Raw genomic sequence first — 27,213 nt, 5'->3', positions numbered from 1 at the left:
ATGCCGGTATCTGAGTAACATATCCGTGCCGCGATGGACGGTCAAATGTTGAATCCGTTTCGTATCACTTATGGTCTTCGCGTACGCAAGGAGAGTGCTGATTATTTTTGATTAGAAACTGTTACAGGACTCTACGCTGCCTGTAGCGAATGTTAGGTGTTACTGATTTACGCATTTTATTTCACACAAAATTTCGTGGCGTGGGAAGTTCTGTCTCAACAAGTACGTCATACTATATGATGTGTGACCGATAGTGTCACCGTGTTAAAATAAAACATTTTGATCGATCACATTAACGAAATGTGAGTCCAGAAGTTGCGTTAACATCTAACGACAATGTTAGCCTTTCATTGCTACCAGATTTCTGGCACCGTCTTTAAATACATACTGTTTAATCACTTTGTAAATGCTACATCCACATCAAATAATGGTTTCCTGGAAAGTTAGTCGAGATTCCTTCGTGGCCCACATCCGATGTCTTTAGTCGTTGACGCAAAAGTGCTTTGCTCCTACAGGTGACGGTCATGTTGAAATGGTTGTCCTTATTTACTCAGTTTCTCATGCATGAAACTGACTAATTCCTGTGTTTCAAACGGGTTCTTTCTTATAGCGATGCATTTGCAGATTATTTTTCAGAATTTGATGCGTGTTGATTCCCGCGAAGCCAAGTTACTGTAAACGTCAACGGATCTCTTTGTCAGAACTCACAGGATCATTTTGCCACGATGTTGATAAATTCAACAAATTAGTAGCACTTGAATCCCTACAAGTTAAATGTCCACATATACTGTACTATCATACTTTGTACCACTACCTGTTATGAAAAGTATTTTGTCGATCAAACGCCTGGAAAGCCATTGTGCCTTTCTCGCATTAGTGTCGCATTCCTACCACATGAGCACGTATTCCCTCACGTAGCGCTTCACGTCTAGTCACCAGAAGGGTAAAAGATGGTCATGCAAATTTCAGTGTTGGCAACCAACATGGCCAAAATGACGAACGTTTCACATGTGTAGTTGTTTTGGCACTGATGATACCAAAATTAATGTTTTATTGCGATGTACTACCTTTGGGTGCATTCTTTTTTCATTAATGGATCAAACGTTATGGCAAATTAATTATATAGCAAGGATTTTTGTACATAAAAAGGAAACTACTTTTATGCAAGCTTCATGACTTGTAGTATGCAACTAAATAGTAACAAGTCCATTTTGACTATACATTTTTTGTTAACTTCAGTCGTTTCATCACAGGCTACTGTATACGAGGCAGTGTTTACTAAAGTAAAATAACTCTTTTATCAACATGAACTCAGCAGTCAGGTAGGGAGCTTCAACAAAGTTTCTAAACTCAGCACGTAACGTGAAGAATGTCATCTGTTCATGGCTCTAATAGTTTCTGTTCACGAAAGTTATTCTCCAATACTTAGTACCGAGCAAGATGGCGTAGCGCATGTAATCGTCAGAAACGGGACATCAGCTGACTGCCAATTGTCTGAATTAAGATTCTGCGGAAAATTAGAGATTAATACCTTAAAATATGTCGTATGTGACGTACCTTACGAACATGATGACTACCCAGTAGAATTGCCGTTGGTGTGGTATGCAAGTGACTCGCGAAAGTGATTCCATCACTTATATTTCGTGAACGGCTTAAAATGTCTAAATGAGATTTTCGGCAAATGATGTTAGGGAGGAAGGCACGTAATTTCATATCATGATTAATACTTTTTAACAAGCGAGCTATTGAATGGAGCTATTTGTTTTATCAACGGCATTCAAAAGCGCTTGGAAATAGGAGTTCCTTGATATAATGGTCGCTAACATTTGCGTTGAAACTTTTCTCAAGATTATCCGGAAAATGTACTCAAATTGAAGTGGAAAGCGACCGGAAGAGGATGTCGCATTACATAAATAATTAAAAACAAAACATGAAAATAAACCAAGGTGAAGATTTATACAATGCACGAAAATGTAGAATACTATGTGTTACAAGCGATAAGACTGCCAAATTCAAACACCAGAGATGAGATTGTGAAGTAGGCTTTAATGAAAGTGTGGATAGAGAGAGCTTACTCCATTATTTTCTTCGCTTCATTCGTCATGTATTGATTTATTAACCACTACGTAAACCTTTCGAATATATTTTTTCAACTGTGGACATGCTTTCCATCTTCTTCTTCTTTTTTTTTATTTTTTTTTTACATGCGCTTATTACGCAAACACAATATGCGTATTACAACTTTCCGGTCTACCGACCATTACGGTGTCGATCTGCTGCTTTGAATAATTCCACTTCGTTATTTATTCATCATTCTGATGCGATTAACGCGTTCAGAGTAAATTAATTGTCAAACTGGTGACGGCCTATTAGTGACGTTAACCGCCGCGCAAACATGGATATGTTATTACAGTGTATTGTAAACTGCCATCGGGCGTCACAGCGCTTCACAAGTGTCCGAATATTACCTGCTTCTCCCTCTCTGATTACAAAGCTCCCCTTCGCGTATTCCAGCGGATACATGGAGTCCACAATCTCCCGCACTTGGCTGGAATCCAGATTTTTCAGGAAATCGTTGTCCATAATAGCGTCTTTTATCAGCTGTTTGGACCTGCAAAGAGAATTATCAATAAATACGATGTAAATAGAGTTACTCGTAGACTTACTGTAAATAAGAGACTACTTTAGTAAGTCAGTAATATTATTGATGTTATTCGTTCACGGATCAATTACATAATGGTATTTGACGTGTCATTTTCATACAAAGGATTTAACAACTACAAAATTTATTAATTCATACATACCACCTTAGTGGCTGACAAACGTCTTATATATTGTGTACAATATTGGTTCTTGTATGCACATATTTATAAACCAGTTAACCAATAATTGCAAAAGTGATGTTTATTCAACAATGTTCACTGGTCTGCGTATACTCTCTCTCTCTCTCTCTCTCTCTCTCTCTCTCTCTCTCTCCATTGCACACACTTTCATTTTACATCAGATTAACGACGATACAGTTGTCTTTATCTTATCCTGTTTCCAAATTTGTCTGTCTGAATAATCGAATCAAAATCTCCTACACATACTCGTATAAACGATAAATTGGGTTCGGGAAAATGGAAGGAAGTTAGTATGCCATAGACCACAGATTTTGGGCATAACATTTTACCATATGATGCACTATTTTTGTCTGTATATATTTGTCAGTTTTCAGGCGTCTTCATTATCAATGTTAACATTTTACCAATGCCTACATTGTTGGCCGGCCGGAGTGGCCGTGCGGTTCTAGGAGCTACAGTCTGGGGCCGAGCGACCGCTCTGGTCGCAGGTTCGAATCCTGCCTCGGTCATGGATGTGTGTGATGTCCTTAGGTTAGTTAGGTTTAATTAGTTCTAAGTTCTAGGCGACTGATGACCTCCGAAGGTAAGTCACATAGTGCTCAGAGCCATTTGAACCATTTTAACCTACATTGTTTCCATACAGTACTCGGCAGAGTGGTATATTTTATTTAAGAGATGTGCCTTTGATGAGATTTTTAAATATCTGGAGTTTAGTTGTCTTTTTAATTTCATCTGACAGTTCACTAAACAACTTGATTGTCTTGTAGAAATTGATGTTCTCTGCCTTCTATTTTATTTGTTCTAGGGAAAATTGAAGTTACTTTTTCCTATTGTTACGTGATTACAAATGCTGCTGTTATTGTAGTAACTAGCCTTTTCCCTGCGGCTTCGCCAGCGTATTCGTTTGACATACTTATGCTAAACACAACTCCTGCTCCTCCCCCTCTCTGTATCCAAAGCTCTTTTAAATTCTGATTCTAATACTGGATCCTCTATCTCTTCTAAATCGACTCTACCACATCAGACATATCTTCCCCCTGACAAAGGCTTTCAATGTATTCTTTCCACCTATCCACTCTCTCCTCGGCATTTAACTGTGGAATTCCCGTTGCACTCTCAATGTTATCACCCTTGCTTTTAATGTCACCGATGGTTGTTTTTACTTTCCTGTATGCTGAGTCTGTCCTTCAGAGAAACATTTCTTTTTCGATGTCTTCAAATTTTACGGCAGCAATTTCGTCTTAGCTTCCATGCACTTCCTATTTATTTTATTCCTCAGCCACTTGTATTTCTCTATTTCTGTGTTTCCTTGAACATTTTTGTACTTCCTCTTTTCATCGATCAACTGAAGAATTTCTTCTGTTACCATGGTTTCTTCGCAGTTACCCTCTGTGTACCTATGTTTCCTTTCCAGCTTCTTTGATGGCCCTTTTTTAGATATGTCCATTTATCTTCAACCGTACTGCCTACTGAGCTATTCCTTATTGCTATATCTATAGCCTTAAAGAACTTTAGCCGTATCTCGTCATTACTTAGTACTTGTAACATCCACGAGATAAATTTTAGCTACAGTGCGACGAGAGGAAATTATACCTGTAACAGTTATAAACATTACATATTCTACGTATAAAAAAATAGTGAAAACGATTATACATATTAATTATTTACATAATAAGCTGTGATTTAATTGGACATATCGATGTGTATCATACAAAGACAATGATAATTGTAAATTCCTTTTATGATCTGCGTTTGTCTTCCTTTGTTTTTACCTTTTGTTGGTTGGCTTTTGTAGGTTGCCGACGCATATCAAACTGAGGTCTGTTAAGAAATTGTAATTACTTGTTAATTATTACTTGAGAATAGAGTTCATTATTATGATAAACATGAGTGAATAATGATTTGTAACTTTAATTCCTCTCTTAGTATGCATTATCTGTGTTAATTATTTCTTTCCGCTGCAAGGAGCGCAGCTATTGATTATAGCGATTTGTATCGTGTTTTTGTCTGTGTTTTCATTAGAAACAAATCAAATGTTTGCTTGATAAAGTCTAAATAGTGCACAATACGAAAGTAGAGTTTATAGAGTTTAATAAGGATTTCAAATATTTACTTATTTGGTCTAACAATAGAAAGTCCTTATCAATTGTCTGCCGCCATCTTAACAATTATCTCAGCGGCAAATTCAAAATACGCAATTTTGCAGACATAAATGCCGAACGTAATACAAATGTGTAAAAACAAATGTGCACCGGTGGTCCCGAACTCATTTTAATGAAAATGATTCAAATCAGATTGGTTCTTTAAAAACAGTGCTCATAGCACGATCCTTATAAGAAACTTTTCTAGCTGATGTATGGAGCCGAAATTAATTACGCACGAGTTGCGAAGAATATTGTTTCAGGTAACATACGTCAGTGTTGTGTGCGGCTGATATTCGGTGGTTTCAATGATCATTTTGCTGAAGATAACTGTTTCCATCAGAATCCATAGTTGTATAGAATCTGTTGTATGAACTGTGATTTAGTGACACTTACACAACTTACAGACAACACTTTAATACGACGTTAACTTGGAGTTGTTTAGCAACTTGACCAATTCTTTAGCCGGGAGAAAATTTATTTTGTAATTACTCAATGTAATAAAATAAGATTATCATTTTCATTTACAAATTAGTTAAATACCAAACCACTGAATAAAGCAGCGAACGCCACACTGGCGCCCAACGTGGGGCCACCAATGCACATTTATTCATTTTAATAATTGAAATTGTGATCTATTACAGGTACGGAGTACCAAAACAAACTATTAATCATTGTTTATTTACTTGTTTCATGAGCATTGACATCTTCCTACCGAACTGCTGTACGAATCTGTATCCGCTCCGGTGCGACAGTAACTTCATATAAGCAGTGCAGTCCACCACTCTCAATACCTGTAGTTACATAGCAGCACACAAACAACATTCGCTATGTGTGCAGTTTAAAATTAAAATCAGTACCTCCAGCCATAAATAGTAATAATTGAACATTCTGGCTACGAGAATAATATTTTTAAGTATTATTTGTGTATATGTGTTGGTTATAAGATTATTTTGTGTCAATTGGTGCTTGTCAGTGATTTATATATTTGTTGTGCTATATTGGTGATAGAATTGTTAAACAAAAGAAAAATAAACCGAATGAGCATACTGATGCAAAGATGACATCAGAGTCTCAGGTCGAACAAATTACCCATATTTCTGTCGAATTATTAGAAAATTTAATTATGAATGATAATTTAGTAACTGATGTTCCGAGTGATAGTAAAACTGAGGAGCTGCCAAAACAAACTGACACTCCTGCATTCAACCAGTTAGGAATTAATGACAATATTTGTTCTGGGCAAGGGGCAGAAGTTAGCAATGCTCAAGCTGTGTCAATACAGGATATGCTAACAGCATTTTTTGAAAAGTTTACTATTAAAGAGCAGGAGCGTGAAAGACAACGTCAGCAGGAAAAGGAAAAACTTAGACAGGAAAAGCTTATAGAAAAACAGCAACAGGAGCTCAGGGACCAAGAAAAGGAAAAGTAATTTATGGAAAATATAAACAATATTTTTCTAGAAAGAGATAAAGAAATTGTCCGTAGGATAAATCAAGTGTTGGTCAATCGTGATAATGCTATTACTACCCATTTTAAGCAGGATATCGATGCAGTAAAAACCACTATTGAACCCTTAACAAACATTCCAGTTCAGGTCAATAGTCTTCAAACTGAAGTAGATAGACTAGAGAACCAATTCAAAGCCTTGGCTACCGCTGTGGAAACAATGCAGGAGGACATACCCTCGGAAATCCGAAAGCAAGTCCGAACAGAAGTAGCCAGTGTGCTGAGCTCTGAAAAACAAAACTTTGAAAATCTGACAGTGTGCAGTAATGACAACACTGGTACTGACAGGCAAAAGATCGCAGATAATCTAACGGCGAATTTTAATGCACCACAAGGAAGACCAAATTTTGGTAATCAACCAATATTACCAGAGCAATATGTGACACCAAGGAACAATAATAGTGGAATAGTATGTACTTGTAATAAAGTAACCACACCACCTGCGAACTGCTTCGATGCATGAAGAAAGCCTGATTAAGCATAGACAGTTTAAAATATTTAACGAAGAAAGCAAGAAAAACATACATCCAGTAGTTTTCATTCGAAACTTCAAAAGTGTTCTTCCCAATTCATGGTCGGAAGAACAGAAAATACAGTTTGTGGTTTCACATATTTCTGGTGATGCGTCGCTCTGGGCATTAAATGCAGCAGAAACTTGCAAGACTTTCCACGACTTTGAGAAGGCGTTCCTTGATCAATTCTGGTCAGCGTCTACTCAAGAGCGACTCCGTAAAGTTGTTTACAATGCAGAAATGTACAATCCGAAGTCAGATTCCTTAAGAAAGTACTTTGAAAAATATATTAACATGACCCGGTACTGGGATGAGACAGTAACCACCAGAGACTTATTGCGAGTGTTAAAGGCCAGATTACCCATATATATTAGAGAAAAATTATTTAATGTTACAGACACCGATCTGAAAGAATTTCTATCTGTAATTTATTCTATGGATCTAGTGCAAGAAGACGCCAGAAAAAATTCTGACGTGATCAGCAATACCAATAGTCCTAATAGAAAAAATTCATGGAATGGAAAGAATGGAAATAGGGGCGAAGGTAGTCCAAAGAAAAATAAAACTAAAGCATATAGTAACGGAAAATACAATAATTATAATAGTAGTAGGAATCCATACAACCAAAATTTTGGTTATCCTAATAATAATAACAGTAATTATCAAAAGGCCGAAGAACACCAACAACCGACTGGTAATCAGAGGCAGTACCTCAATGAAAACCCAAATAATAACAATAATAACCGAAAGAGACGAAATGACAACAGGTCAGACAGTCCATATAAAGACAAGCCCAAAAATATGCGGGGTGACAGTGAATATTGGCGACAGACAGGGCCAAGTCATTGGCAGCCGTAGCAAAATTCAATCAATTCAGGTCAGCCAATAAATTATGTACAGGCTATACCTATACCAAGCAATCAATATCCACCGTGGTGGGATCCAAGCAGGCCTCCTCAGACTGAAAACTTACAAAATGTTAGAATAGTGGAGGTACCTTCGGAAGCAAAACAAAACACTCAGAAGCCAACAAACTAATTTCGGTCCCTGTAGGCCTTCGCCAGGTGACCGAGGCCAACAATGAAGGCAATAGGTCGACAGAACAAAAAATAAACATGATACGGTATCAGGATGGCAACAGGATCGAAGATGAGCTATATCAGGAACCTTCTGTTTCTGATAAGCCACAAGGGGAAAATATCCAAGCAAGTGTCACCGGAGCTGTAAATGGTGTAACAACCACTATTCTGCTTGACACAGGTGCGAATGTATCAGTTATGAACACGCAGTTTTTCAAGAAGGGATCGGAGATAAGAAGATTGTCGATTTTGCCGATTGCAAATTATAAGGTTATAGGGGCATTGAGAAAAAAAGGCACAGAGTATAAAATACCAGACACAGGTGGATGTTTCCTGCAGAGCATTGCACGTTCCTAATAATGGATAACTTGTCAGTACCGGTGCTTCTGGGTCTTGAGTTCCTTCGGGAAAGGGAAGCTGTAATTGATCTCGCCCGTGGGACATGTGCACTTAAGTACCAACAGCGACCCATAACATTAATGCTAAATCGGGAGTTCGGTGCGAACCTTCCGCTGATGAGAAAAATGAATCTTTCTGTCAGCAAACGGAAGGTGTTAGTGTTGGATCATGAGCACCCACAAATGTCTCACAAAAATCGAAATAACGATGCACCCAGCAACGTGAGTGACATCGTCACAACAATAGAAGAGAAAGCACAGGAGGCAACTTGCATTAATGCTTCAGAGGCTAGACAATTAACAGAATTATTATCCGGATACCTCGAAGTATTGACTGGACGCCCTGGAATCATAAAAGATTACCAGTATAATATGAAAGTATATCCGCACAAGACCTATTGCAGAGCATCTTACTCGGTCCCCTGGACTAAGAAAAACGAAGTAAAGATACAATGGACCAATCAGAAGTGCAAGTGCACTATCCCATAACTGTAAATATAATGTTTATGGTAAAATAATTAGCAGTAATAATATGATAATATTATGTATGTATTAGTTTATAAGGTTTTCTGTCAAGTATTACACTGTAATATTCTTGAATTATTTGAACAAGGATTGGAGAATCCCCATAATAAATAACTTGATAAACACTTGAGTGTTATTGCATTAAATGTGAGGAGTTTTACCTTCTTATGCATAGGATAGGAATGATTAAAATGCTTAAATAATATATTTGTTCGTGTATAAGAATGGATATAACAAAAATATTTTCATAAAATTGAGTCATGTAGTCCCACACACGTAGCGAATGTTGGTGGTGTGTGAGCTGTGTGACTTAAAAATGTGTACTGATTTAAGTACACGGTTTCATTACGAAGTCATTTAAAATGCTCTTATGAGCAACATTCCGATTAGATAAATCGAACATGGACATCTGTCCTAAAAACATGGTGAATAACAATCCCAATAAAAAAATAAAAAATAGAAATATAGAAATATATGGAAATTGTTATGATATGTCACCATGAAAAAACATTCATTATCTCAGATGCTTACAACAGAGTCATAAATTAGCATTTTACAGCATGTTTTATTACATTCATGTCAGGTCTGACTGTTAAAAGTAGTTGTCTGTATTTTCTTGAAGCCCCTTGGACGGTTTTATTCCCGGTTTTCCGAGTCCAGTGAACCCATGGGGGGGGGGGGGGAGATAAGTTAATCCGGGAAGTATCCGCAGCAATTTCCGAGATAATACAGTCACTGAAGTCATTTAAAGTATTCGATTCAACTATAATTTTATCATGTCTAAAACAACATTGAAACTAAACATTTGCATCTTGAGAGTAGCAAAACTACGTGGATTACGCGGACTGATAAAAAAAAATATACAAGTGAAACTAATTTTTTTTCTCAGCCCAAGAGCCATTGTAACACCCACGAGATAAATTTTAGCTACAGTGCGACGAGAGGAAATTATACCTGTAACAGTTATAAACATTACATATTCGACATATAAAAAATAGTGAAAACGATGATAAATATTAATTATTTATATAATATTCTATGATGTAATTGGACATATCGATGTGTATCATACAAAGACAATGATCATTGTAAATTCCTTTTATGATCTGCGTTTGTCTTCCTTTTTTTGTCTAGGTTGCGGATGCATATCAAACTGAGGTCTGTTAGGAAATTGTAATTATTTGTTAATTATTACTTGAGAATAGAGTTCATTATTATTATAAATATGAGTGAATAATTATTTGTAACATTAATTCCTCTCTCAGTATGCATTATCTGTGTTAATTATTTCTTTCCGCTGCAAGGAGCGCAGTCATTGATGATAGCGTTTGTATCGTGTTTTTGTCTGTGTTTTCCTTAGAAACAAATCAAATGTTTGCTTGATAAAGTCTAAATAGTGCACAATGCGAAAGTAGAGTTTATAGAGTTTAATAATTTTTTCAAATATTTACTTATTTGGTCTAACAATAGAAAGTCTCTATCAATTGTCTGCCGCCATCTTAACAATTATCTCAGCGGCAAATTCAAATTACGCAACTTTGCAGACATAAATGCCGAACGTAGTACAAATGTGTAAAAATAAATGTGCACCGGTGGTTCCGAACTCATTTTAATGAAAATGATTCGAATCAGATTGGTTCTTTAAAAACAGTGCTCATAGCACGATCCTTATAAGAAACTTTTCTAGCTGATGTATGGAGCCGAAATTAATTACGCACGAGTTGCGAAGAATATTGTTTCAGGTAACATACGTCAGTGTTGTGTGCGGCTGATATTCGGTGGTTTCAATGATCATTTTGCTGAAGATAACTGTTTCCATCATAATCCACAGTTGTATAGAATCTGTTGTACGAACTGAGATTTAGTGACACTTACACAACTTACAGACAAACTTAACACGACGTTAACTTGGAGTTCTTTAGCAACTTGACCAATTCTTTAGCCTGGAGAAAATTTATTTAGTAATTACTCAATGTAATAAAATAAAATTATCATTTTCATCTACAAAATAGTTAAATACCAAACCACTGAATAAAACAGCGAACGCCACACTGGCGTCCAACGTGGGGCCACCAATGCAAATTTATTCATTTTAATAATTGAAATTGTGATCTATTACAGGTACGGAGTACCAAAACAAACTATTAATCATTGTTTATTTACTTGTTTCATGAGCATTGGCATCTTCCTACCGAACTGCTGTACGAATCTGTATCTGCGCCGGTGCGACAGTAGCTTCATATAAGCAGTGCAGTCCACCACTCTCAATACAGATAGGAACAGATGTTCCAAGTTCTGTAGTTACATAGCAGCACACAAACAACATTCGCTGCGCGTGCAATTTAAAATTAAAATCAGTACCTCCAGCCATAAATAGTAATAATTGAATATTCTGGCTACGAGAATAATATTTTTAAGTATTATTTGTGTATATGTGTTGGTTATAAGATTATTTTGTGTCAATTGGTGCTTGTCAGTGATTTATATATTTGTTGTGCTATATTGGTGATAGAATGGTTAAACAAAAGAAAAATAAACGGAATGAGCATACTGATGCAAAGATGACATCAGAGTCTCAGGTCGAACAATCTTCCCATATTTCTGTCGAATTATTAGAAAATTTAATTATGAATGATAATTTAGTAACTGATGTTCCGAGTGATAGTAAAACTGAGGAGCTGCCAAAACAAACTGACACTCCTGCATTCAACCAGTTAGGAATTAATGACAATATTTGTTCTGGGCAAGGCGCAGAAGTTGGCAATGCACAAGCTATGTCGATACAGGATATGCTAACAGCATTTTTTGAAAAGTTTAGAGCAGGAGCGTGAAAGACAACGTCAGCAGGAAAAGGAAAAACGTAGACAGGAAAATCTTATAGAAAAACAGCAAAAGGAGCTCAGGGACCAAGAAAAGGAAAAGAAATTTATGGAAAATATAAACAATATTTTTCTAGAAAGAGATAAAGAAATTGTCCGTAGGATAAATCAAATGTTGGTCGATCGTGATAATGCTATTACTACCCATTTTAAGCAGGAAATCGATGCAGTAAAAACCACTATTGTACCTTTAACAAACATTCCAGTTCAGGTCAATAGTCTTCAGACTGAAGTAGATAGATCATGCTTATCCATTACGGATATTTTAGAACCGTGACTGTATATTGAATGTAAATAAGTTATACACAACTGCAACCAGTCACTTTTTTGAATAATAATGCTTTATTCCATAAACCGGTTTTCAAACCTTTTCAGGTTCACCTTCAGACGGTTTCGGGAGGATCCGGGAAGTTACATCATTACTGGTAGTAGCATAATGCTGGGTGCTGGTTCTATGGCAGAAAGATGGGTCATACTTTAATGTATCGCCATGACTATAGCTTATCTGACGATTTGGATGTAAATTTAGTTTTTGTAACAAAGATCTTGACAGAAAGATATGGCATAACCTACTTTGCACAGAGATGTAATTTGTTGTTCTTTACATAAAGTCGATATAAGGGCAAGTATTTTAATGGCGATAACATGAGAGCACGAGATAAAATAAATAAATTACTACAAGAACAAATTTCAGGTTATCTGATATCTTATTTCTACTTCTATATTACAGGCAGTTTTTTTATTTTAAAAATAGCAGTTATCATGTTTGGCATTAACATGAATCCCAAAGAATTAATAATGCAGGGTTATTGTATCTGCAGTGAGATGCAGCTGTCTGTATGACTAGGGCCTGCGTATTTAAATTAATAATAAATCTTCAGATGGACTGTTGGCTTATTTCCGTTGTTACGTTAACATGATCTGGGGTATTATCAAGAGCAGATTCTGTTTATTTTAGCTGAAGGTACATGTATAAGAGTTATAGTGATTGTAATGGACTGAAGATAGACCAGAGAACCAATTCAAAGCCTTGGCTACCGCTGTGGAAACAATGCAGGAGGACATTCCCTCGGAAATCCGAAAGCAAGTCCGAACAGAAGTAGCCAGAGTGCTGAGCTCTGAAAAACAAAACTTTGAAAATCTGACAGTGTGCAGTAATGACAACACTGGTACTGACAGGCAAAAGATCGCAGATAATCTAACGGCGAATTTTAATGCACCACAAGGAAGACCAAATTTTGGTAATCAACCTATATTACCAGAGCAATATGTAACACCAAGGAACAATAATAGTGGAATAGTATGTACTTGTAATAAAGTAACCACACCACCTGCGAACGATAGCAATTCCATGCACTTAACTACTTTGATGCATGAAGAAAGCCTGATTAAGCATAGACAGTTTAAAATATTTAACGAAGAAAGCAAGAAAAACGTACATCCAGTAGTTTTCATTCGAAACTTCAAAAGTGTTCTTCCAAATTCATGGTCGGAAGAACAGGAAATACAGTTTGTGGTTTCACATATTTCTGGTGATGGCGTCGCTCTGGGCATTAAATGCAGCAGAAACTTGCAAGACTTTCCACGACTTTGAGAAGGCGTTCCTTGATCAATTCTGGTCAGCGTCTACTCAAGAGCGACTCCGTAAAGTTGTTTACAATGCAGAAATGTACAATCCGAAGTCAGGTTCCTTAAGAAAGTACTTTGAAAAATATATTAACATGTCACGGTACTGGGATGAGCCAGTAACCACCAGAGACTTATTGCGAGTGTTAAAAGCCAGATTACCGATACATATTAGAGAAAAATTATTTAATGTTACAGACACCGATCTGAAAGAATTTCTGTCTGTAATTGATTCTATGGATCTAGTGCAAGAAGACGCCAGAAAAAATTCTGACGTGATCAGCAATACCAATAGTCCTAATAGAAAAAATTCATGGAATGGAAATAATGGAAATAGGGGCGAAGGTAGTCCAAAGAAAAATAAAAGTAAAGCATACAGTAACGGAAAATACAATAATTATAATAGTAGTAGGAATCCATACAACCAAAATTTTGGTTATCCTAATAATAATAACAGTAATTATCAAAAGGCCGAAGAACACCAACAACCGAATGGTAATCAGAGGCAGTACCACAATGAAAACCCAAATAATAACAATAGCAACCGAAAGAGACGAAATGACAACAGGTCAGACAGTCCATATAAAGACAAGCCCAAAAATATGCGGGGTGACGGTGAATATTGGCGACAGACAGGGCCAAGTCATTGGCAGCCGTAGCAAAATTCAATCAATTCAGGTCAGCCAATAAATTATGTACAGGCTATACCTATACCAAGCAATCAATATCCACCGTGGTGGGATCCAAGCAGGCCTCCTCAGACTGAAAACTTACAAAATGTTAGAATAGTGGAGGTACCTTCGGAAGCAAAACAAAACACTCAGAAGCCAACAAACTAATTTCGGTCCCTGTAGGCCTTCGCCAGGTGACCGAGGCCAACAATGAAGGAAATAGGTCGACAGAACAAAAAATAAACATGATACGGTATCAGGATGGCAACAGGATCGAAGACGAGCTATATCAGGAACCTGCTGTCTCTGACAAGCCACAAAGGGAAAATATCCAAGCAAGTGTCACCGGAGCTGTAAATGGTGTAACAACACAGGTGCGAATGTATCAGTTATGAACACGCAGTTTTTCAAGAAGGTATCGGAGATAAGGAGATTGCCGATTTTGCCGGTTGCAAATTATAAGGTTATAGGGGCATTGGGAAAAAAGGGCACAGAGTATAAAATACCAGACACAGGTGGAAGTTTCCTGCAGAGCATTGCACGTTCCTACTAATGGATAACTTGTCAGTACCGGTGCTTCTGGGTCTTGAGGACCTTCGGGAAAGAGAAGCTGTAATTGATCTCGCCCGTGGAACATGTGTACCAACAGCGACCCATATCATTAATGCTGAACCGGGAGTTCGGTGCGAACCTTCCGCTGATGAGAAAAATGAATATTTCTGTCAGCAAACAGAAGGTGTTAGTGTTGGATCATAAGCACCCACAAATGTGTCACAAAAATCGAAATAACGATGCACCCAGGAACGTGAGTGACATCGTCACAACAATAGAAGAGAAGTCACAGGAGGCAACTTGCATTAATGCTTCAGAGGCTAGACAATTAACAGAATTATTATCCGGATACCTCGAAGTATTGACTGGACGCCCTGGAATCATAAAAGATTACCAGTATAATATGAAAGTATATCCGCACAAGACCTATTGCAGAGCATGTTACTCGGTCCCCTGGACTAAGAAAAACGAAGTAAAGATACAATGGACCAATCAGAAGTGCAAGTGCACTATCCCATAACTGTAAATATAATGTTTATGGTAAAATAATTAGCAGTAATAATATGATAATATTATGTATGTATTAGTTTATAAGGTTTTCTGTCAAGTATTACACTGTAATATTCTTGAATTATTTGAACAAGGATTGGAGAATCCCCATAATAAATAACTTGATAAACACTTGAGTGTTATTGCATTAAATTTGAGGAGTTTTGCCTTTCTGTGCATAGGATAGAAATTATTAAAATGCTTAAATAATATATTTGTTCGTGTATAAGAATGGATATAACAAAAATATTTTCATAAGATTGAGTCATGTAGTCCCACACACGTAGCGAGTGTTGGTGGTGTGTGAGCTGTGTGACTTAAAAAAAAAAAAAATCAGTTAAGCGAAATCTGAATGTGTACTGATTTAAGTACACGGTTTCATTACGAAGTCATTTAAAATGCTGTTATGAGCAACATTCCGGTTAGATAAACCGAACATGGACATCTGTCCTAAAAACATGGTGAATAACAATCCCAATAAAAAAATAAAAAATAGAAATATAGAAATATATATATCTGTAATAAAAATGGAAATGTACTGTTATCTGGACAGTTCAGTAATGATCTCATAGTCAAGATAATGTAGCAGATTCTGAAAGTTTTATATTGTCTTATGTTCATGTGACAGTGTAAAACTTTAAATTTTGTTAATCAGTTATGGTAATATGAACTTATGTGCAAGTGTACCAGACCTCATTATTTGAAAAGTGTCATTTGCATACAGATTGTCTGTTAAGTACTCTGGAAAACTACTGACAGCAATCAGAACAGTGAAACGTGTTTCGCAGCAACTAGTGGACGCGTGAAGAACTGTGATTTATATTGTGAATAATGATGAACAGTGATAAAAACTGTGACCACGTAACCTTATGAACGCTCTTGGAGTGTCGAAGTTAGCAGCAACGCTATGAACGTTGAGTACTGTTGACTGTATTAATAATTAACTTGAACTGATGATCTTTAATAGTTTGATATGAAGCGTCTTCGCGTGCCAAATTTAATGTGACAGACTGTACAGCCAGCCGCGCGGCAAAACAATATTGCAACGTTGGCTACGCAGCGCGTCGCGAAAATTTACATTCCGCTTAAGTAAACGAAGCACACTACGGACACTTGTATGATTAACGGTGCAGTGTTCAAAATGTGCATCTTGTGATAAACTTACATGTGAATCACTACATTGTGTTGAACAGTGTCAAAATACAGAACATACTCCAAAAACAGTCTAATTCCATCCGTGTGAATGGAAGTGAAATGGACACTAATAAACTTTCCCACAGGATGATAATAGTAATTATCTTGTCACTGATGCTTATATCTTGACATTTCATGTACCCATCTTAAACTGAGGGACGTGGGGAAGGAGAAGCAAGACCTGCTGCAGCGCGACTAGTAGCCAGCAGCAGATCCAAACTACGATGCAGCCGACGGCAGCCGACGCCCCACCGACTCGGCCGGGGGCGGTCCAACAGCAGCCACTACCTGTCTGCGTTCCAACGGCTCGAAACGGGGGCGGTCTTACGACGTCAGCGGCTAATTCTTATGACATTCGATAAATGAGTGCCTTTGGAAATTGTTATGATATGTCACCATGAAAAAACATTCATTATTTCAGATGCTTACAACAGAGTCATAAATTTGTATTTTGCAACATGTTTTATTACATTCATGTCAGGTTTGACTGTTAAAAGTAGGTGTCTGTATTTTCTTGAAGCCCCTTGGACGGTTTTATTCCCGGTTTTCCGAGTCCAGTGAACCCAAATGGGGGGGGGGGGGAGATAAGTTAATCCGGGAAGTATCAGCAGCAATTTCCGAGATAATACAGTCACTGAAGTCATTTAAAGTATTCGATTCAACTATAATTTTATCATGTCTAAAACAACATTGAAACTAAACATTTGCATCGTGAGAGTAGCAAATCTACGTGGATTACGTGGACTGATAAAAAAAATATAAAACTGAAACTAATTTTTTTTCTCAGCCCAAGAGCCATTGTAACATCCACGAGATAAATTTTAGCTACAGTGCGACGAGAGGAAATTATACCTGTAACAGTTATAAACATTACATATTCGACATATAAAAAATAGTGAAAACGATGATAAATATTAATTATTTATATAATATTCTATGATGTAATTGGACATATCGATGTGTATCATACAAAGACAATGATCATTGTAAATTCCTTTTATGATCTGCGTTTGTCTTCCTTTTTTTGTCTAGGTTGCGGATGCATATCAAACTGAGGTCTGTTAGGAAATTGTAATTATTTGTTAATTATTACTTGAGAATAGAGTTCATTATTATTATAAATATGAGTGAATAATTATTTGTAATATTAATTCCTCTCTCAGTATGCATCATCTGTGTTAATTATTTCTTTCCGCTGCAAGGAGCGCAGTCATTGATGATAGCGTTTGTATCGTGTTTTTGTCTGTGTTTTCCTTAGAAACAAATCAAATGTTTGCTTGATAAAGTCTAAATAGTGCACAATACGAAAGTAGAGTTTATAGAGTTTAATAATTTTTTCAAATATTTACTTATTTGGTCTAACAATAGAAAGTCTCTATCAATTGTCTGCCGCCATCTTAACAATTATCTCAGCGGCAAATTCAAATTACGCAACTTTGCAGACATAAATGCCGAACGTAGTACAAATGTGTAAAAATAAATGTGCACCGGTGGTTCCGAACTCATTTTAATGAAAATGATTCGAATCAGATTGGTTCTTTAAAAACAGTGCTCATAGCACGACCCTTATAAGAAACTTTTATAGCTGATGTATGGAGCCGAAATTAATTACGCACGAGTTGCGAAGAATATTGTTTCAGGTAACATACGTCAGTGTTGTGCGCGGCTGATATTCGGTGGTTTCAATGATCATTTTGCTGAAGATAACTGTTTCCATCATAATCCATAGTTGTATAGAATCTGTTGTACGAACTGAGATTTAGTGACACTTACACAACTTCAGACAACACTTTAATACGACGTTAACTTGGAGTTCTTTAGCAACTTGACCAATTCTTTAGCCGGGAGAAAATTTATTTAGTAATTACTCAATGTAATAAAATAAGATTATCATTTTCATTAACAAATTAGTTAAATACCAAACCACTGAATAAAACAGCGAACGCCACACCAGCTTCTGTGATGGCCCTTTTTTAGAGATGTTCATTTATCTTCAACCGTACTGCCTACTGAGCTATTCATTATTGCTATATCTATAGCCTTAAAGAACTTCAGGCGTATCTCGTCATTACTTAGTACTTCCGTACCCCACCTTTTGCCTATTGATGCTTCCTGACTAACGTCTTGAACTTCAGCCTACTCTTAATCACTACTATATTGTGATCTGAGTTTATATCTGCTGCTGGGTAAACTTTACAACCCAGTATCTGATTTCGGAATCTCTGTCTGACCATGATGTAATCTAACTGAAATCTTGCCGCATCAACCGGCATTTTCCAAGTATACCTCCTCCTCTTGTGATTCTTGAACAGAGTATTAGCTATTACTAGCTGAAACTTGTTCCAGAAAATTAGTCTTCTCCTCTCTCATTTCTTGTCTCAAGCCCATATATTCTTGTAACCTTATCTTTTACTCCTTCCTCTACAACTCCGTTCCAGTCCACCATGACTATTAGACTTTCATCCCCCTTTACATACTGTATTACCCTTTCAATATCCTCATACACCTTCTCTATCTCCTCATCTTCAGCTTTCAACGTCAGCATGTATACCTGAACTATCGTTGTCGGTGTTGGTTTGCTGTCGCATCTGATAAGAATAACCCTGTCACTGAACTGTTCATAGTAACATACTCTCTGCCCTATCTTCCTATTCATAACGAACCCTACTCCCGTTATACCATTTTCTGCTGCTGCTAATATTACCCTATACTCATCTGACCAGAAATCCTTATCTTCTCTCCACTTCACTGACCCCTACTACACTCCTGGAAATTGAAATAAGAAAACCGTGAATTCATTGTCCCAAGAAGGGGAAACTTTATTGACACATTCCTGGGGTCAGATACATCACATGATCACACTGACAGAACCACAGGCACATAGACACAGGCAACAGAGCATGCACAATGTCGGCACTAGTACAGTGTATATCCACCTTTCGCAGCAATGCAGGCTGCTATTCTCCCATGGAGACGATCGTAGAGATGCTGGATGTAGTCCTGTGGAACGGCTTGCCATGCCATTTCCACCTGGCGCCTCAGTAGGACCAGTGTTCGTGCTGGACGTGCAGACCGCGTGAGACGACGCTTCATCCAGTCCCAAACATGCTCAATGGGGGACAGATCCGGAGATCTTGCTGGACAGGGTAGTTGACTTACACCTTCTAGAGCACGTTGGGTGGCACGGGATACATGCGGACGTGCATTGTCCTGTTGGAACAGCAAGTTCCCTTGCCGGTCTAGGAATGGTAGAACGATGGGTTGGATGACGGTTTGGATGTACCGTGCACTATTCAGTGTCCCCTCGACGATCACCAGTGGTGTACGGCCAGTGTAGGAGATCGCTCCCCACACCATGATGCTGGGTGTTGGCCCTGTGTGCCTCGGTCGTAGGCAGTCCTGATTGTGGCGCTCACCTGCGCGGCGCCAAACACGCATACGACCATCATTGGCACCAAGGCAGAAGCGACTCTCATCGCTGAAGACGACACGTCTCCATTCGTCCCTCCATTCACGCCTGTCGCGACACCACTGGAGGCGGGCTGCACGATGTTGGGGCGTGAGCGGAAGACGGCCTAACGGTGTGCGGGACCGTAGCTCAGCTTCATGGAGACGGTTGCGAATGGTCCTCGCCGATACCCCAGGAGCAACAGTGTCCCTAATTTGCTGGGAAGTGGCGGTGCGGTCCCCTACGGCACTGCGTAGGATCCTACGGTCTTGGCGTGCATCCGTGCGTCGCTGCGGTCCGGTCCCAGGTCGACGGGCACGTGCACCTTCCGCCGACCACTGGCGACAACATCGATGTACTGTAGAGACCTCACGCCCCACGTGTTGAGCAATTCGGCGGTACGTCCACCCGGCCTCGCGCATGCCCACTATACGCCCTCGCTCAAAGTCCGTCAACTGCACATACGGTTCACGTCCACGTTGTCGCGGCATGCTACCAGTGTTAAAGACTGCGATGGAGCTCCGTATGCCACGGCAAACTGGCTGACACTGATGGCGGCGGTGCACAAATGCTGCGCAGCTAGCGCCATTCGACAGCCAACACCGCGGTTCCTGGTGTGTCCGCTGTGCCATGCGTGTGATCATTGCTTGTACAGCCCTCTCGCAGTGTCCGGAGCAAGTATGGTGGGTCTGACACACCGGTGTCAATGTGTTCTTTTTTCCATTTCCAGGAGTGTATATCTAGATTGAGCCTCTGCATTTCCCTTTTCAGATTTTCTAGTTTCCCTACCACATTCAAGCTTATGACATTCCACGCTTCGACTCGTAAAACGTTATTCTTTCGTTGATTATTCAATCTTTTTCTCATGGTAACCTTCCCCTTGGCACTCCCCTCCCGGAGATCCGAATGGGGGACTCTTCCAGAATCTTTTGCCAATGGAGAGATTGTCATTTCTTCAATTACAGGCCACATGTCCTGAGGATACACATTACGTGTCTTTAATACAGTGGTTTCCATTGCCTTCTGCATCCTCATGCTATTGATCATCGTTGATCCTTCCGCCTTTGGGGGCAGTTTGCTACCCACAGGACAAGAGAGTGCCCTCAACCTCTGTCCTCTCCTTCGCCCTCTTTGACAAGGTCGTTGGCACAATGAGGGAGACTTCTTATGCTGGAAGTCTTCACCCGAAATGCTGATTATTAATCAAAATGTAAGCAGCTGTGGGATTCGAACCCGGGACCGAAAACGTTTTGATTATGAATCAAAGATGTTACCCGTAGACCAGCATACGGAAAAGACAAATTAAAAGCAAGGGTGTAACATCAAGACTGTAACGGGAATCCCACTGTTAAAGGCAGAGGAGGGAGCAGATAGGTGGAAAAAGTACATTGAAGACCTGTATGGGGGGAATATTTGTCTGATGTGATATAAGAAGAAAGAAGAGTCGATTTAGAAGAGATAGGGGATCCATTGTTAGAATCAGAATTTAAGAGAGCTTCTGAGGACTTAATATCAAATAAGACAGAAGGGATAGATAACATTCCATCAGAATTTCTAAAATCATTGGGGGAAGTGGCAAGAAAACGACTATTCACCTTCGTGTGTAGAATGTATAAGTCTGGCGACATACCATACTTTGAAAAATATCGTCCAGACAATTCCGAAGACTGCAAGAGCTGACAAGTGCTGCAAGAGCTGACAAGTGCGAGAATTATCGTACAATAAGCTTAACATCTCATGCATCCACGTTGCTGACAAGAATAATATACTGAAGACTGGAAAAGAAAATTGAGGATGCATAAGATGACGATCAGTTTGGCCTTAGGAAAGATATAGGCACCAGAGAGGCAATTATGACGTTGCAATTAATAATGGAAGCAAGACTATAGAAAAATCAAGACACGTTCATAGGATTTGTCGACCTGGAAAAAGCGTTCGACAATGTAAAATGGCGCAAGATGTTGGAAATTCTGCGAAAAATGGGGATAAGCTATAGAGAAAGACGGGTAATATACAGTATGTACAAGACCGAGAGGGGAATAATAAGAATGGACGACAAAAACGAAGTGCTCGTATCAAAAAGGGTATAAGACAGGGATGTAGTCCTTTGCCCCTACTGTTCAACCTGTACATCGAAGAAGCAATTATGCAAATAAAAGAAAGGTTCAGGAGTGGAATTAACAATTCAGGGTGAAATGATATCCATGATACGATTCGCTAATGACATTGCTGTCCTGAGTGAAAGTGAAGAAGAATTACATGATCTGCTGAATGGAATGTACAGTCTAATGAGCACAGAATATGGATTGAGAGTAAATCGAAGCAATACGAATGTAATCAGAAGTAGCAGAAATGAGAGAGCAGCGAGAAACTTAACATCAGGATTGCTGCTCACGGAGTAAACCTGGACATCAAAATAACCAATGACGGATGGAGCAAGGGGGACATCAAAAGCAGACTAGCAACGGCAAAAACCGCAATCCTGGCCAAAAGACGTCTACTAGTATCAAACATACGCCTTGATTTAAGGAAGAAATTTCTGAGAATATACGTTTGGAGCACAGCATTGTAGGGTAGTGAAAGTGGATTGTGGGAAAACCGGAAGAGAAGAGAAACGAAGCATTTGAGATGTGGTGCTACAGACGAATGTTGAAAATTAAGTGGACTGAAAAGGTAAGGAATGAGGAGGTTCTGCGCAGAATCGGATTAGAAGGGAATATTTGGAAAACACTGATAAGGAGAAGGGACAGGATGATAGAACATCTGTTAAGAAATCAGGAACTGACTTCCATGGTACTAGAGGGAGCTGCAGAGGACTAGAACTGTAGAGGAAGACAGAGATTGGAATACATCCAGCAGATAATTGAGGACGTAGGTTGCAAGTGCTACTCTGTGATGAGTAGGTTGGCACAGGAGAGAAATTCGTAGTGGGTCACATGAAACCAGTCAGAAGACCGATGACTCAAAAAAAGATGTGACACATTTCCCAACCGAATCAATGCATGCATCCATGCCAGAGGGGATTCACGTCAGACTGTAAAGTGGGCTCGTTCATTCAAGTTCTTTGCATATCCGACTTGAATTCGTCATCACTGAAATGACCTCACATACTGTCTCAGGCTGTGAACTTTTCTTTACGTTTATCTTACCCTTCTGGGTGCTTCACTTTCTTTGTCAGGCAATGTACTTAAATGACAGACGTCCATGCTAGGTTCAAAGTCTTGAAAATGGAACATCGCCAAAAACCACCCGGTCGTGTGAAGTAAACGACTGCCATTGTAACACAACCGATGTGGAAAATGGGATTGCTTTTTAATAAATTTGTGGCTGTGGCACCCAGTATGTGAAAACTTGTACTACATATTTACAACACTATAATGCAGTGTGATCTCCAGTGGTGAGGGTGAGTGGAACTGACCGGAAATCTTTATCGTAACGCTGTATCTGGATGTCATCGGCAGTCTGGCCCACGTCGGTGCTCTCGCCAGAGACGCCCTGCTTCTTGCTGGAGGAGGCGGCGGAGGCGGCCGGCGGCAGCGCCTGCCCCGGCATGCTGTGGTGCTCGTGCAGCGACGCCAGCAGGTCCCCATCCTGGCTGAAGCTGGTCGCCTGCTGCAGCACGCTCTGTACACACAAACACGGTGTCTCTAGACTCGAGCTACGCGGCAACGAGGCAGAGGCTCATGTGTGTAGCTGTGCTACAACAGCTGCAGCAAAGGCCAGAGGAAAATGTGGAATGAAGAACGGACCTGCTCACACTGTCCAACATATCTGTAGCTACATAGCCACCCATCCATCCAAACAAACTTCCCTGTTCTCACATGCTCCCATGGCCCCCTCCCCCCACCTCCTCAAAGAGGAGACTAGCGCACTTTAATCCATGTAGACACCCACCAGCTCAGTGATATCCACCCACATATTTGCAAATAACACCTTCCTCCCAAAAGAGGAGGCATACACACACGCTAACCTGTACAGCCAACAACCCACGCATTCCAACTCACAGTACATACCCACCCATACATACCTAGCCATATCCACGTACAGGGTGACAATTATTTAACTATATTTCAAAAAACATAAATTATTTACAAACTACAGCGTGCAAACACTTAATTCAACATATAAGTCTCACTGCAGATATTCGGATTTAGGTTGTGACAAGTCTGAATGCCTGTCATCATTGGCGACGGATAGCAAAATTCTGCATGATCTACTAAAGTGTCGAAACATCGATGCTGTCGATGACCTTCTGAATGCCTGTTTTCAGCTTGGCAATGGTTTTGGGGTTATTGCTGTATACCTTGTCTTTAATATAGCCCGACAAAAAGAGTCGCATGTGTTCATATCCGGAGAATATAGCAGTCAATCGAGGCCCATGATAGTGGCCTCTGTGTACCCAAGAGCCAGAATGCGGTCACAAAAGTGCTCCTTCAGCACATCAAACACTCTCCTGCTTCTACGTGATCGAGCTCCGTCGAGCATGAATCAGGGTCACTTTGGATAATGGGGATGAAATCATCTTCCAAATCCTTTATGTACCATTCAGTAGTCACCGTGCCATCAAGGAATATCGCACCAATTATTCCGTGACAGGACACTGTACACCATACAGTCATCTGTTGTGGGTAAAGAAATTTCTCGATCGGAAATGCGGATTGTCAGTCCCCCAAATGCGCCAATTTTGCTTATTGACAATTCCAACTAGATGGAAGTGGGCTTCGTTACTAAACCTAAACAAGATGCGTGTGCATGTGCATACTACTTCCCCTCATGCCCCACGGCCAACCATGCAATTTGAAAGTCCCAAGTCTTACGTGAACTAACCCACAAATTCAACCAGCTATGCATACCTATGTACCTGTTGTTGTTGTGGTCTTCAGTCCTGAGACTGGTTTGATGCAGCTCTCCATGCTACATTATTCTGTGCAAGCTTCTTCATCTCCCAGTACCTACCGCAACCTACATCCTTCTGAATCTGCTTAGTGTATTCATCTCTTGGTCTCCCTCTACGATTTTTACCCTCCACGCTGCCCTCCAATACTAAATTGGTGATCCCTTGATGCCTCAGAACATGTCCTACCAACCGATCCCTTCTTCTAGTCAAGTTGTGCCACAAACTTCTCTTCTCCCCAGTCCTATTCAATACTTCCTCATTAGTTATGCGATCTACCCGTCTAACCTTCAGCATTCTTCTGTAGCACCAATCAAAAGCTTCTATTCTCTTCTTGTCCAAACTATTTGTCGTCCATGTTTCACTTCCATACATGGCTACACTCAATACAAATACTTTCAGAAATGACTTCCTGACACTTAAATCTATACTCGATGTTAACAAATTTCTCTTCTTCAGAAACGCTTTCCTTGCCATTGCCAGTCTACATTTTATATCCTCACTACTTCGACCATCATCAGTTATTTTTCTCCCCAACTAGCAAAACCCCTTTACTACTTTAAGTGTCTCATTTCCTAATCTAATTTCCTCAGCATCACCCGACTTAATTCGACTACATTCCATTATCCTCGTTTTGCTTTTGTTGATGTTCATCTTATATCCTCCTTTCAAGACACTATCAATTCCGTTCAATTGCTCTTCCAAGTCCTTTGCTATCTCTGACAGAATTATAATGTCATCGGCGAACCTCAAAGTTTTCATTTCTTCTCCATGGATTTTAATACCTACTCCGAATTTTTCTTTTGTTTCCTTTATTGCTTACTCAATATACAGATTGAATAACATCGGGGATAGGCTACAGCCCTGTCTCACTCCCTTCCCAACCACTGCTTCCCTTTCATGCATCTCGATTATTATAACTGCCATATGGTTTGTGTACAAATTGCAAATAGCCTTTCGCTACCTGTATTTTACCCCTGACACCTTCAGAATTTGAAAGAGAGTATTCCAATCAACATTGTCAAAAGCTTTCTCTAAGTCTACAAATGCTAGAAACGAAGGTTTGCCCTTCCTTAATCTAGCTTCTAAGATGAGTTGTAGGGTCAGTATTGCCTCACGTGTTCCAACATTTCTACGGAATCCAAATTGATCTTCCCCAAGATCGGCTTCTACTAGTTTTTCCATTCGTCTGTAAAGAATTCGCGTTAGTATTTTGCAGCCGTGACATATTAAACTGATAGTTCGGTAATTTTCTCATCTGTCAACACCTGCCTTCTTTGGGTTTGGAATTATTATATTCTTCTTGAAGTCTCAGGGTATTTCGCCTGTTTCATACATCTTGCTTACCAGATGGTAGAGTTTTGTCAGGACTGCCTCTCCCAAGGCCGTCAGTAGTTCGAATGGAATGTTGTCTACTCCCGGGGCCTTGTTTCGACTTAGGTCTTTCAGTGCTCTGTCAAACTCTTCACGCAGTATCGTATCTCCCATTTCATCTTCATCTACATCCTCTTCCATTTCCATAATATTGTCCTCAAGTACATCACCCTTGTAAAGACCTTCTATATACTCCTTCCACCTTTCTGCTTTTCCTTCTTTGCTTAGAACTGGGTTTCCATCTGAGCTCTTGATGTTCATACAAGTGGTTCTCTTATCTCCAAAGATCTCTTTAATTTTCCTGTAGGCAGTATCTATCTTACCCCTAGTGAGATAAGCCTCTACATCCTTACATTTGTCCTCTAGCTATCCCTGCTTATCCATTTTGCACTTCCTGTCGATCTCATTTTTGAGACGTTTGTATTCCTTTTTGCCTGCTTCATTTACTGCATTTTTATATTTTCTCCTTTCATCAATTAAATTCAATATATCTTCTGTTACCCAAGAATTTCTACTAGCCCTCGTCTTTTTACCTACTTGATCCTCTGCTGCCTTCACTACTTCATCCCTCAGAGCTACCCATTCTTCTTCTACTGTATTTCTTTCCCCCATTCCTGTCAACTGTGCCCTTATGCTCTCCCTGAAACTCTGTACAACCTCTGGTTCTTTCAGTTTATCCAGGTCCCATCTCCTTAAATTCCCACCTTTTTGCAGTTTCTTCAGTTTCAATCTGCAGTTCATAACCAATAGATTGTGGTCAGAATCCACATCTGCCCCTGTAAATGTCTTACAATTTAAAACCTGGTTCCTAAATCTCTGTCTTACCATTATATAATCTATCTGATACCTTTTAGTATCTCCAGGATTCTTCCAGGTATACAGCCTTCTTTTATGATTCTTGAACCAAGTGTTAGCTATGATTAAGTTGTGCTCTGTGCAAAATTCTACCAGGCAGCTTCCTCTTTCATTTCTTAGTCCCAATCCATATTCACCTACTACGTTTCCTTCTCTCCCTTTTC

General features: G+C 39.3%; 1 protein-coding gene across 2 annotated transcripts in view; it reads right to left on the bottom strand.

Moving 5' to 3' along the window:
- LOC126180792 (cGMP-dependent protein kinase, isozyme 1) overlaps positions 1–27,213 on the bottom strand; it is a 597,699-nt gene that overhangs the window by 99,279 nt on the left and 471,207 nt on the right. For both annotated transcript variants that reach the window (XM_049924720.1, XM_049924719.1), the window contains exons 2-3: positions 23,345–23,550; positions 2,469–2,611 (exon numbers count right to left, since the gene is read on the bottom strand). In XM_049924720.1, the coding sequence (XP_049780677.1) occupies positions 2,469–2,611; positions 23,345–23,478 (277 nt within the window). In that variant the 5' untranslated portion in view covers positions 23,479–23,550. The remainder of the gene's footprint in view (positions 1–2,468; positions 2,612–23,344; positions 23,551–27,213) is intronic.

Source organism: Schistocerca cancellata, chromosome 1 (genome assembly GCF_023864275.1).
Source record: "Schistocerca cancellata isolate TAMUIC-IGC-003103 chromosome 1, iqSchCanc2.1, whole genome shotgun sequence".
NCBI lineage: Eukaryota > Metazoa > Arthropoda > Insecta > Orthoptera > Acrididae > Schistocerca > Schistocerca cancellata.
This window is presented reverse-complemented; position numbering and strand designations above follow the sequence as displayed.